Source organism: Passer domesticus, chromosome 12, assembly GCF_036417665.1.
Source record: "Passer domesticus isolate bPasDom1 chromosome 12, bPasDom1.hap1, whole genome shotgun sequence".
NCBI classification, from domain to species: domain Eukaryota; kingdom Metazoa; phylum Chordata; class Aves; order Passeriformes; family Passeridae; genus Passer; species Passer domesticus.
Genome location: NC_087485.1, coordinates 19173246 through 19187343, shown reverse-complemented (window position 1 = coordinate 19187343; position 14098 = coordinate 19173246). Strand labels below are relative to the sequence as shown.

The window sequence follows — 14098 nt, the reverse complement described above, 5'->3', positions numbered from 1 at the left end:
CCCAGCCTCAGGACAGCCCCCAGAGTATTCTCTGGAGGAATCTCATCAGGCAAAGACTCTGGAAGCTACAGCAGCTGGATCCAGAACCATCCATTCTCCAAGATGCCCTTGGAATGGGTCTGAATTGTGAAAGAAAAGGGAAAAACCATAACATTCACCTTTAAGACTCAGAATGTTCCTCACCAGTGGAGGGTTTGGCTTTGGTTCTGATCAGTTTGGAGAACTCTCTTTGCTTGCTCGCATCTTTGCCCCAGTGTGGTTGTCTCACAGAAATTGGCCTGCAATTATTTTGTTTTCAAAAGGCAAATGTACCTCTCATTTTCACGAGGTGATGAAGACCCACCCCCAACACCAAGTTCTATTTTTGTTTTTCCCATGGTGTAGCAGTAACGCAATTGTAACCTGACAGCCTCTGAAATATTCATTCAGTTTTACACATGTAATGCACTCTGCTGACAGGACGCAAGTGCTGCTGTTTCCAAAAGCAGGGCCTGAACCTGCTGACTCCCCAGAAAAGAGCAGGGTCTGTCCTGGGATCTTAATAACACTATTTGCATAAACAGTACTGAGCTGAATAAGGAATTACAGAGCTGTGTGTTCATCTAGCAACAGAGGGGCTGTGCCTTCTCTGGCAGCCAGCTAGGGACAGGAGTATTGGGAATTTCAGCTCAGGATTTTCTTTCTGCTCATCCTTGTGGAAATGACAAAACACATTGAAATGCAGTCAATGTTTTCTGTCCATTATTCACCAAGTGACCTAAATAAGCATTTGCAATGTCATGTAGAACATTTCAGAGATTTGAACGGTTTGGGCAGTTTTTCTCACAGAAATACAGCACAATTCAAGGAAGAGTGCAGAAAACTGCCTAAACTGCATCTCTTGGGTTAACCAACCTCATCAAGGATTTATTTCCTGAAATGGATGGATTTGCTGGATTATGTTAGTACCAGGTGGAGTTTTAATTAAACCTCTATCCTGCTGTTTGGAAACAAAGCTTTACAATCAATGAATTAAAAATAGCTTTCTTGGGGGAAACAGGGAGGGGAGAGTAGGAAGGATGGAGTGATGCTTTGAGATGCAGGAAGTTTCCCACCATGGCATGGAACAGCAGACTTGAGCACTTTGGAGACTTTCCACTTGGTGTTCTTCAGGCACAGCTCCTTGTTGCAGTCAGCAATCCTTGCACTGCTCTTGAGGCAGCTCAGAGAGCAGGAATTAGTGCAAGTGATGCTTTTGTTGCTCCTCTGCTTGTCCTTCCTTGTCCTGCCCCAGCCCGAGCAGCCCTGGACCTGGCTGTGGGGTTTGGGCAGGGAGCAGTTGGCAGCAGGGGTGACCCAGGTGCCCAAAGCACCTGGACCTGCAGGATTCCTCTGTGTCCTCTCCATCCTCCAGCTCCAGCATCACAAACCTTCCAGCTCTGCCCTGGGATGGAAAATCATCTGCACCCAGAGCTCATGTCAGTGCTTCCCTTCCTGCTCTGACTCCTGTGTGCCCCCAGTGAGTGCCAGCACAGGTCAGTCTGGCTGTGACACCCAATTCAAAAATCCCAGAAAACTCAATGTAAAATAAATGTCATTTTACAGAAATACTTCATTTTTGAAACTTGCCACCAAACTTCTCCTACTCAGCAAAAAACTGAAAATTTAGAGTACTTGAATGCTTACAAGCTCTTAAGTGAAAACAAAGCTGCAAAATACTGACATGATTTTTGTAATGATTATACATTTATTAATGTACTAAAAGTCTTTGTCCAGCCAAGGATGACCTGAAGTTACCACCCAAAATACTAATTTGCCTTTACAATATTCACAGCATCCAAACTCCTGTCAAAATTTGCCTGTGGTTTGTTCTTTTGGACTTGACATCTGCTCTCCATCAGACTCGTCAGATGAATACTGCATTAGCAGTAGTCATTCAAAAAGAAATTGAAAAGCAGAAAAGCAGGAAAAACACTCAACTGCAGGGCCCACTTCAAAGTCTAGAGATGTCCTCACTCACGCTGCAGGTGAGAGCAGGATGAGTTTAAAGGGGTCACAATCCAAGCCATCAAAAAAAGAGAAAGTCAACCAATTCACAATTTCTGAGGTTAAAATGCAATGCTCCTTAGTCCGTCTTACACTTGAAGGGCAGAAGGTTACTTTGGGACTGAAATAAGAAAGATTTTTTTGTTAATTGTTTACTAAATAATTAAAAATTAACCAATTACTAGTCAAGCCAAGATCTGTAAATTTTAAACAACAATTTACTTTACTACTGATTTTCTGAAGCCTGAGTATAAAACTGTTGTTAAAAAGCTGCTAACACCTTTTTACACATATATATAATGTAAATGTATTTTTACATATAATGTATTGTTTTCTAGAAGCCCCAAAATCTTTCTAAACAGAGGTGGACATTCTGCTAATGAAACCCCTGGGAAGGTAGGAGGTACAGTGGTGTTTATTTGCAGCCTAAATCTTTGTGCTTGAGGACTTGGCTGTTCAGGAGTTTTGCTGTTCAGGAGTACTTGGCCAGCTCCAAGTACTCCAGGATGCCTTTGGATAAATGTTGTAGAGAATGCAGGGTCTGAAAACCTAACACTGAAAATGAGACAGATGTGCAGGAGGCATCATTTGCTCACTCACTGCTGTCTGCTGCCTTATGTTCATGTTTATTTATTTCTTTGCTATAACTTAGACCTCCCCTGTTATTTTTTTTAATTATTACCTAAGAAGAAAAAAGGAAGAAAACCAGTTTAGCAGTAATGCCCTCATGTAGATGCATTTGTTGTGTATTTATCATACATATGATTTGAGGGTCATTATTTGAACAAATGAAAACTCATTATTGGTAATGACAAAAGGTAGATTGGAACAGCCTGGTCTTGTAGTTTCCATTTTCTCTACTTCTGTGCAGCTTACTACAGACTTAGATCTGCTGCAGAGTATCAAGAGAAAAAGTATCACAGAAAACATTCATTCTTGTTGAAGACTAATCGTTATGTGTTTTCTATGACATAATTTGGCAGGTTTTTTTACTTTATTGGACTATCAAAATGCTGCGGACTGTGAGCTTTAAACCCTGCACAGAATTGTTGGTTTGTTGAATAAAATACTTTTATTAGTGCCTTTCAAAATCATTCGCAAACTTTTCAATTGCTCACATCTTTCACCTTACTTGTCTTCCTTGTGACTTCATGTGTTAGACTTGTAAGATTTTCTATATGGACTGGGCATGAAGATAGAAGAATTCATGAGAGGGCAGAAGAGCACAAACAACAATATTCAATAGCCAAAACTATTTCCATTGAAAAAATGGCTGGAGAGTAAAAATAAGAGGTCACTATTGGATTCCATAAGTTTTTCTTTCTTTTCTCCATACCCAGATTAGCTGGAAATCTTGCATTCCCTTTGCCTTGCAAACGTAGCCACAGCCCTGACATTCAGGAAGAGAGTAATTTAATTTTCTATGCTGTCTTAATCAGGGACTTAAGTGCAGCAAAATGTGACATTTTTTACCCAGAGAATATTAGGTAAAGCAGTGAGGTTGGTGTTACAGCTGCTGACTCCCAGAGAGTCGTGCAGCAGCAGCAGAGCCGTGCAAGGGTGACAGTGTGCTACCATGGAGGCTGCAGAGGTAAAGCTGCAGCTGACATGAAAAGCAGGGACAAAGGTGCCCACACCTGACACCCAAAGCTGAAAAATCTGTGAGAAAGTTGTTCAGCAGCGGGCTGGTACCCACAGTTCCATTCTTGCTTTCATTGAGGGACAGTGGTGGGCTCTCTGCTCTGAATTTCAGGGGTCTGGGAGGAAATAATGAATTTAAACTCCCTGTGTGTGAGGGCAGTCAGGCACCCCTGGCCTGCAGCAGGGATGAACAGGGCAGGACCTCCTGCAGGTCCCAGGCAGTGCCAGACACCCTCAGCTGTGGTGGCCCCAGCACCTGCAATGAGTCCCTGCCCCCAGAAATGCAGAGTTTGCTCCTGTGGAGCACTCCAAATCCCAAACTGGAATGGAGAGTTTGCTCCTGTGGAGCACTCCAAATGCCAAATTGGAATGGGGAGTTTGCTCCTGTGGAGCACTCCAAATCCCAAACTGGAATGGAAAGTTTGTTCTTGTGGAGCACTCCAAATCCCAAACTGGAATGGAGAGTTTGCTCCTGTGGAGCACTCCAAATGCCAAATTGGAATGGGGAGTTTGCTCCTGTGGAGCACTCCAAATGCCAAATTGGAATGGGGAGTTTGCTCTTGTGGAGCACTCCAAATCAAAAACTGGAATGGAGAGTTTGCTCCTGTGGAGCACTCCAAATCCCAAACTGGAATGGAGAGTTTGCTCCTGTGGAGCACTCCAAATCCCAAATTGGAATGGGGAGTTTGCTCCTGTGGAGCACTCCGAATTCACCCTGCTGCTGACTCTGGTGTGTCCAACAAACTTTGCAGCCAGCCAAGAGAGAGGCAACGAGGTGAGGCACCTTTGCCATGGGTGCAGTGCCATTCCCACCTTTCTGAGGCCACCACTGCCCTGGGGAGTGTGGGAGCCCAGCCCCACATGGGAGTGCTCTGTTCCTTTTGCTAGCTCCCCTTGCAGGGCTGCATTTCCCACCTGCAGCTCTTTGTTAAGCACGAGACATTACAATAATCCAATTCAGATGTTGTCACATTCACATTTTCTGAAAAATTCCTTTGCCTGGGATTTTTCTCCTGAGAAGCAGAGAAAAAGGAAAGCAATTCTTATCTCATTTGCTTCTCCTGTGTTTTGCTGCTTTGGAATGTGTTTGGAGATTGTTCACCCACAGGTGATTGTTTCATTGAACTCTGCTGTGAGTTGTTTTCACTCTTTGACCAGTCAGTGCCAAGCTGTGTCGGGACTCTGGAGAGAGTCACAAGTTTCTTTATTATCTTTTTAGCCTTCTGTAAGTATCCTTTCTGTACTCTTTAGTATGGTATAGTATAGTATTCTTTAATAAAATATAGTATCATAAAATAATAAATTAGCCTTCTGAGAGCATGGAGTCAGAGTCATCATTCCTTCCAACACGAGGGCACCCTGCAAATGCAATAAGACATGACAAAAATTACTGTCCCTCTGCCAAGGCATCTCCTGAACTGAAAACTGTCATTCCCAAAGAAGGGTCACAGCCTTCAGTGGGGCTGCAAGCTTAACAGCACCATAATAATTTATGCTAATAAAGTGAGGCTGATGGAAGTGGGATGTAGTGCCAGCAACAATCTGAGGAGATTTTCCTGGGTCTTACTAAACTGTTCTGAGCAGCAACACTTGTGCTCCAAATACTTTCCTTCCTCCAACCTGTGTAAGAACTTAGTGAGGTTTTTTTAGGAGGGTGGGAAAATTAATATTTTCAAACATATTCTATTTATTTCTGTCTCTGAGCACTAAATTGTAATTCAGATTAATATTTTCTTCATTTCCTGTGATAAATATGGGAGTTATTAGGGGGAAAAAAAAAGATCTGTAGGCTCCTAATTGGTTTCAAATGATTCATTCAGCAGCACATTTATAAATAGGAAAAAAGGGGAGGGGGAGAAGTCAGGAAGAGAAAGGAAAGTCTTCAAGAAATACAACTGGCATTTTAACCAGTGGCCAGAACATTTCTGTGGTACTTAACTGATACTATTTTGTTGGTGAAATAAATTTTTCAGCCTGCTTCCTACCCTCTAATGTGGGAATCCTTAGTACATTTTTAAGTTAAACAGTATTGTTCCCTCTTGAATTCTGAACAGTGGCTACAGAAACATTATTTGCAGACATGCAACGGGGATTTGTTCTCCCTTTTACTTCTCTATTCAACATCCATGGCATAGAGCACAAGGAGAGCAGATGTAATTTAGAGATTGGTATCTTCAGCAGTGTTGGTGTTCAGGTGTTCCTGTGTGCAAAGAGGGAGTCAAGTGTCCATGGCAATTGCCAGAGGTCTTGTGGTAAATCATGAGCTGAAGGAATCTCGAGGAATGCACAAACATCACCTTTGATTGCAGCTGCAGATTCATTCAGGGCTCTGTGATGTACTTGAAATTAAACATGTATTGTCTTTCAATAAAATTAAGAGCCCTGAAGTAAATTGCAGCATGATATGAGTATTAACTCCCTTTTTTTAGACTACATCTCACCAGTTTTCTGTCATACGCTGCATTCTTAATCACTGCCAACTCACTGTATTTTCCTTCTCAGTGAGGAATGCTGATGTTATGCAATGTTACTATGTAGATCATGCTCTGGTTTTTCTACTCCTATTTTGAGAAAATGCTTCTGAGTAAAACTTCATTTTTGGCCAAGTCTTCCCCAGCAGATAACATTTTGTCTATATTTATGTGACACGATTTTATGCTTCGTGGTTTTGGCAGGTGGAGGAATGCTATTTTTCACATTTTTCATATGGTGAAGAATGTACAGAGTCTAGTTTAACACAGCAACCACAGAGGGTCTGATTTGTTTTCCTAACACGTGTGTCACATATAAAAGGCGATGTCCTTGCACTGTGGTTGTTAATAACTGGCTGCTCCAGATGGATTCGTGCCAGCACAGAATCCACCACCACAATTAGCAGTAGTAGGAACTTCAGCTGGCAGCAGCAGAGAAAGCAGTCAAGATTAAATGACTGTGTGAACTGTCTCTCCATATTAAAACTGATGTGCATTGGCAAAATATAAGAAAACTCACACATTACCCCTTATATTCTGTTCTATTTGGGTAATAATTAGGGAAAATTTTGCTGTCTGGGATTCACTATTTTTCACATGACAGATTCACCCATTAATGACAAGAATCTGAGTAACCACACCAGTAAAACATCTCAAATTACAAAAACCTATAGATGACTTTCAAATGTTTGAGGCTACAGATAACCTTTTGAAGAAATTTGATTTTTAGAGACATTTTTCAGCCTGTTACTGGTTTTTATCTAGGGCTGCATATGTACTTCCAAAACGTCTGCTTGGAAATTCCACTAAATTGCATCCAATAATTTTTTTTTTTCTGGGCAAAATATCTTCCAGGAACTTCAAAATCCCTGCAAAATAGTACTCATAATAATACTTCCAGAGCATAGACTATGACCTTGGTCTAGAGCAGATTATTTTCAGAGCTGCAATAACAATAAACCTTCCCCTTCTCGAGAGCCATGGCTGAATTATGCTAATACTTGTACAAACAAATTATGAAAAAAATACTACAATGAGGATTTGAAAAAGTATTTTATTGTACAATATTAACTGATAGAAAATGTTTTAGACTAGCCCATGTTTCTTTAGAGTGTCTCACAGCTTATTGTCTCACAGTGCCCTATATGTCATAAGTCCAAATTACAAATTCTCTTCTACGGTTTAATTGAGCCACGTGCTAGAGCTCCTCAGAAATATCTTAGGTTTAGGAATTGGTCTAAACTGACCTTTGATTTCAAGAACAGTAAAAACCATCTGATTTATATGCCAGTGTGCAAAAATGACAGCTGGTAACCACAGCCTTGAGGGGGTTTTGCAGCTGCAGTGATGCAACACATCATTGTCACTTTGTGAAACGCCCAATCTTACACCCTGGGTGTGCATCCCATTCTGGATTTATTATGGACAGGATTTCATCCCATAAGTCAATCAGACAGCTCAGTCCTTTCCTGGTCACTGTGAAAGCAAAGGGCAGCCAGAAGACTGAGGCTTTGCCAGCTCATTGCAATTTTGTCATTAACCTTGGCCTGAGTAGGGATGTGCCAGATTTGGGCACTCTGGCTGCAGAATTGTCAGGATCAGACAGCTTCGGTGCTGACATTAAAAGCTGCCATGTACAGAGAAGCCTGGTGCCATACTCTGACAGTGGTCAGATGTCCCAAAATGTATAATAATAGATATATAATATATAATGATAGGTATGTAACAGAAAATAGCTTGCCAGGAAGCAAGGCTGGTGGAAAAATAAAGCCAAATCCAATTAAAGTGTCTGCTCAGGCAAATGTTAGCTTTGACTGCAGGACAGAATCATTCACTTTAGACCACTCAGAACACAAAGGCCACACTTCACAAGAAATGTGACCTGTTAGCAGCAGCACAAGCTAAACTGGGCATGTAACCAGCCAGGCTCATCAGCAGCACAGCAGGAGCTGCTAATTTGCTAATTCTTGCATTCCTCATGGGAATTCCTGCACTGCTCCCTGAGGAGTGCCTGAGCACTGGGATAACTCCATGGAGAGTTGTTTGCCCCAGCTCTGGAGGCCCAAGGCAAGCTGTGAGACCTGAGGAAGCCTCCCAGAGCTTTGGGAAAGCTCAGCCCCTCTAAAGCCATGGACAAACTGGGCTCCTAGGCAGCTGGAACAATCTCTAACGAACTGAACTGAGGCAGGGACAGTGGAAAGAGGCAGAGGAATGTGTGTTTTATGGGTTTTGAGAACAGAGTTTATGGATTATTTTTAAGAGAATGTATCCTGTGAAGTGGAATTTATAAATAAAATGCCTTAAGTCCCAGTTCTTGCACTTCAATGTGTTTGGTTTTAACTTCATTAATAGCAAACGGAAAAATCACGGAAAAACACCAATTATAACACACTAAATTGCCACGAAGGCAGGAATGAAGGCCACTGTACACAACTGAATCCTACAATCCTTCAAACATCCTTGCCAGCGTGCTTTGGACTTCTTGAAACCACTGGAAGCTATCTACAGGAGTGGGAGCAGACTGGACAATTATACTGCTGCCAAAAAGGAAAAAAACAACCTCCTGCATTTGCTTGTTGGCTGTAACACAAGACCTTCAAGGCAGGAGAGGACTTCAGACATTCCAGGGCTCAATTTATCAATATAAACACAGCACATCAATCTCACTGAAGGCAGTATATAAAGCCCTGCTCCTGCTGGAGCTGATGAGAACCAGGTTGAGGAAGAACAATCATATGAAAGGTCGGGGGCTCCCTTCCCAAGAAGAGCTGTTGAAGTAGAGTGTTCATAAAAGCAGGGTTTACTTCTTAAAGAAACTCTCTATTAAAGAAAAGGACAGAGGATTTTCCCAATTCATCTTGCTCCAGAACTCTATAACATGTAAATCTTCAGTCTGTGTAGAACATTTTGTACAGTGGGAAAAGGTCAGTATAAAAATACTGCCCTCTCATTCTTTATCCACACTATGAGAAAAGCACAGTTTATTATAACAGGAAATAATATTTTATTATAAAATCTGCATGTAAACAAGTAACCAATTAATTGAATAACAGTTAATGGAAGTGCAAATTAACTTAATAAAATGATATCTGTTCTGTATTTAAATATATATATAATTTGTTTTCTCCCATTCTACTGTGGTTCTACTCCACCCTCCCCACATTTAAGTTTAAAAAGATTTATCATTGCTTGCTTTATACTAAAAAGAGTGTACGAGCCTGCGTACAAGTTAAAGTTTTGCTCTGCAAACGAGACAAGTCTATGGTGACAGTTATCCTTTCTTATCTTTGCATCTCTGGTATCCACAAGACAAGAAGATACAGCACATATGTACACAGTGGGCATGTCAAGCCTCATATTTCAAGTTAGTTCATTTACTTGCACACACTGAAACTTAAACCATTTATCAATGAAGCACTGTAGTGTAACTTCCAGACTTGCTTGAGCACCTTAAGGCATTAAGGAGAGTCTCAGTGGAAAAGCCACGGCTGTTCCCACCACAAGGATCATCCATCCGCGCGCTGCTGAGCGGCCAGGGCTCGCTGGGAGCTCCTATAGCACAGACAGGTCGTGGCAAGACTTGGATTTTGCTTTGAAAGCCATCTTCTTGTTGTTCTTGGCCACAATTCTGCCCAGGAACCGCTTGGCCTTCTTGCTGATGCTCTCCCTCCTCTTGGTGTTGGCCATCCTGCGGGCGTTGTCCTCCTTGCTGTCCTTGCGCAGCCGGATCTGCCGCACGATGCCCTCAAACAGGTCCTTCACGTTGTGGTGCAGAGCAGCTGAGGTCTCGATGAACTTGCAGTCAAACACCACGGCACACGCCCGGCCCTCTGCACAGAGAGACAAAGAGGAAGATCAGTGGAGACGTTTTCACACTACTGGCAGAAGAACAAAACAGGAACTGGCTCTAAGAAGCAAAGTGCCTTCAATGCCATGAAAGAGCTTTACTGCAAAATGGGAGAACCCAAATTTGCTCTTCATGGTTTTGGCCCTTTACTCTCCTTGGTTTTGTTGTGCTGTGCTCAGAAATTTCATCTGATCAATGGAACTGACTACATGGCAGCAGCAGTCCTTCAGGCAGACTGTGCCTGTACTGTTTAAGAGCTAAAGCAGATTCAGGAGAGGCCTGGGAAGCCTCTCCTAAATCTGTTTGATGTGGAGCAGTGAGTGCTGTGAGTTCCCTGCTTTTGCATTAAACTGACTTTGGGTAAAGACCCCCTACAGTGATGTACAGAAATAAATGGGCTTTATTCTGGAAGCTTTGGGCAATTCTGCACCTCTGCCCTGCTGTAACAAGCGAGTTCTCCACACCAACAGAAGTGGAGCTGATACAGACCACAAGGTCAAGTCATTGAGCACATCAGCAGAGGTCACAAAGCTGTGCACCACTGACTCTGACCAGGGCTGAATTTGAATTAAAAGATGTTCAGTGTTCTGGACATAAGCACTTAACCTGGAACATTGCTGCAGCACAGATTTCCACAGTCAGCTGTGGCAAATAATGGCAGAGTTGTAAACCTGAGGAAAGTACAGATGTCAGAACTAGGACAGGTCAACCATGCCCTGCCCCAACCTGAAAAAGTAATCTCCTGGTGAACTACAGTCAATACCCTGAGCAGGAATTTAACACTGGGAGCATGGCAAACCAGATAGGGAGAGATGGTTCTTCATCATCAAGGCACCAATATTTCAGAGTATTCTTTCCAGTGGAAGACAAAAACCCACACCAAAACAAAAACCCAGCCAAAGAAAAAAACCTCATTAAATGTTTAAATAAGCAGAATCAAGACTGTGGTGTTGGCATTGGTTCCTGTGCTCCAGGTACCCAAATGCCAGCTGGAGCTGGCTGAGAGGGTTTTCACTGATCACAAAAAGACTTTTGTGCTGTGTGAGCCTGGTGCCACCAGCCCAGCTCAAATGTGGTGGAGTCACCTCCAGCAGAAAGGGTTGCACAGGCTGCATGGGATCCCCTGTCCTGAGGCTGCCTGGATCTGTGACATGGCACTGAGTCCCCTAAAGAGCACAGCTCAGACTGTCACAGCTCAGGCTGTCACATCCCGAGCCTGGCAAGTGCTGCTGCACACGTACCATACAATTAAAGCCTGGCTTTAGCAGCCCTGAGCTGCAGCTCTGATGCATTTTTCTGTCCCGCTGCACTCAGAGCAGCTTCCCCCACACCCATCTCCAGAGTTTTCTGTGGTACCAAGCCCTTCAGCACCAGCCAGCTGGCTCCACTTCCCCAGTGATTTTCAAATCACACATTTTTCTACATCAAACCCAGACCATTCCTGTTGGCCATGATCCTCCACAGCCTTTGCTACTGCTTTAGACAGCACTTGTAAAATTCAGTGTCTCTTACCATCAACTGAGACCTCCCGGGACCTGACCAGGTCACTTTTATTTCCCACAAGGATAATAGGAATATCCTCTGTCTGCCTTGCTCTTCTCAGCTGGATTCTTAGCTCAGAAGCCTTCTCAAAACTAACTTTGTCAGTCACTGAGTAGACAATAATATAGGCATCTCCCATTTTCATGCAGTGGTTCTGGAGCCATTGGCTGTCATCCTGAAACACAGACAAGAAATGGATTTATTATTCTGAAAAACCTATTCAACGCTGAGTGATGATTTATTACTCTAAGAACCTTAAAGATTCTTTTCTTAGCTTTATTATAAAAAGTCAGTAAAAGTAAGCCGATCTTCTCAACATTTCAAATATTTTGTTATTTAAAATACAAAAGAAATTTCTCTTGTTTCCAGAAATAATATCAGGTCTGCACTGATCAGATTGCAATGTCTAGTTTTACAGTAATTCCCTGGGCTGCTCATATAAGATACCAATTATTCAAAGCATTAAGAGAGCCTCACTCAGCTCTTTTCAGGGTTTTAAACTGCCTGCCTAGCTACAAGAAATTAATTGCAGAGAGAACAAAAGGCAGTATGAATTCTAATTGTTTAATGTCACTTATCTGATTGAACAAATAGGCATAGTTGTTCCATTTCTACTTTTAAGAGAACTACAGACCAAGCCATGAAGCAAAAGCATGAGGAAAGAGCTGTAAGTACCTGCTCCCATATATCAAACACCACGAGAGACGCTTCTTCTCCATCAACTATAATCGATCTGTCGTACGTATTTCCTACGGAAAATTAAAAACACGAAAACGAGTTCAGCAAGAGAAGCCATCCTACTCCATCCCTGCCGGTGGCCCAAGGGGAGGCTCCGAGCCGGGGGTCCCCGGCCCCTCCGAGCGCGCCGTGCCCTCACCGGCCTCCTCGGCGTCCGCGCAGTCCTCCACGCCGCCGAAGATGCGCGCCAGGCTGGTCTTGCCGACGCCGTGCTCGCCCAGCAGGATCACCTTGTAGAGGCTGCCGTCGGAGTCGCTGCCCGAGGAGATGACGGAGTCGGAGGAGTCGGAGGCCCAGCTCTGGCGGTGCTCGCCGCCGGGGCTGTACGAGGTGCAGCGCACCAAGCCCGACAGCTCGTCGGGCGGCAGCGGCCGCAGGTCGCGCTCGTCCACGGGCATGCTGCGGCGGTGCAGGTGCTGCTGCGCCGCGAACGGCGTGCTGCCGCGCCGCTTGTCGCCGCGGTTCAGAGTCATCGGGCTGCGGGCAGGGCACGGCTGTCAGCCCGGGCTGCGGGCAGGGCACGGCTGTCAGCCCGGGCTGCCCCGCACAGCCCCGGCCCCCGCATAGCTCCTGTCCCGCACAGCCCAGCCTCGAACAGCCCCGGTCCCCGCACAGCCCCGGCCCCCGTTCCGCACAGTTCCTGTCCCGCACAGCCCCGGCCCCTGTTCCTCACAGCCCCTGTCCCCTGTTCCTCACAGCCCCTGTCCCCTGTTCCTCACAGCCCCGGCTCCGCACAGCCCCGGCCCCTGTTCCTCACAGCCCCTGTTCCTCACAGCTCCTGTCCCCTGTTCCTCACAGCCCCTGTCCCCGCACAGCCCCAGTCCCGCAGCCGCGCTTACCTCGGGGCGCTGCGCGGAGCGAGGGCGCGGTGAGGGATCGGTGAGAGATCGCTGAGGGATTCCCCGGTAGCAGCCGCGGGAGCTCCCCGAGCTCTGCTGCCGCCACCGCGCCCCGCGCCGCTCTTTATACCCGGCGAGGCGCGGGGCCCTCCCCGCCGTGACGCTCGGCGGGCGCTCCGCCAGCGCATCCCCGGCAGCTCCGCCGCGCTGCGCGGGGGCGGCGGCGGCGCGGGGAGCCCGGGAGGAGGCGGGAGCCCCCCGGGGGCGGGGGAGGCACGATCCGCTCCGCTGTCAGCGCGGGGGGAGGCGAGGGCCGGCCCCGGGGGGCGGCTGTGCAAACCGCGGCACTGCCGGGCTCGGGCTCACCGCCCGGCCCTGCCCTGCCCTGCCCTGCCCTGCCCGCTGCCCCCGTGCAATGCCCGCGCCATTTGCTGTGTGTGTCCCTCGTGTCCCCCCAGCCCGTGTGAGAGCGCACGGAGCGCACCGGGAGCTTCCCCCGGCGCTGTCGCGGCGCGGGAGCTGGGGCAGCTCGGGCAGTGTTCGGGACAATACCCGCGCTCTCCGCATCCCTGAGGCGGCTTTCCCCGGCGCTGGGTGCGGGGGTCACGCACACACGGCCCCACGCGCGGGGTGAGCGCTTTGAGAGGCCAGCAGCATCATAAAGGTCAAATTCTCCTCTCGCTTTCACCTGAGCAGCAAAGCGAGACAGAGAAAGTCTTATCTCATGAGCGGCACAGTCATGCGCATGTGATCGGGTGAAGAAAGGACTCAGCAGATAACTATACTGGCCTCCTGCATGGCTCACCCAGCGCCGTGTATACAGTTTGCTGTTTACCTAGCAACCGAAACGTGTCCGACACTGCACGGCCAAAATAGCCCCGGCCTCTGCTCCCGAAAGATTACAGCCCCAGCAGAGCGGGAAAATCCCGGCGACTCTGGACAGCAACGGCTGCCACCAAATCCGTGTCAGCTTTAGTTTCCAAATCAGCGGCAGA

At 46.1% G+C, this 14098-nt stretch overlaps 1 protein-coding gene across 2 annotated transcripts; it reads right to left on the bottom strand.

The window, feature by feature from the left end:
- Positions 1-9117: 9117 nt before the first annotated feature.
- On the bottom strand, positions 9118-13257 carry RRAD (RRAD, Ras related glycolysis inhibitor and calcium channel regulator). Of its 2 annotated transcripts, none has more exons than XM_064386966.1 (5): positions 13104-13257; positions 12404-12741; positions 12202-12275; positions 11497-11701; positions 9118-9967 (listed from the first exon to the last, which is right to left on the bottom strand). In XM_064386966.1, exons 2-5 carry the CDS (start codon positions 12735-12737, stop codon positions 9690-9692), a joined length of 891 nt encoding a protein of 296 aa, XP_064243036.1. In that variant the 5' UTR covers positions 12738-12741; positions 13104-13257; the 3' UTR covers positions 9118-9689. The 2 variants fall into 2 exon arrangements, with proteins under 2 accessions (XP_064243036.1, XP_064243037.1); XM_064386967.1 differs by having other exon boundaries at positions 12404-12771; positions 13104-13241.
- Between the last annotated feature and the right edge of the window lie 841 nt (positions 13258-14098).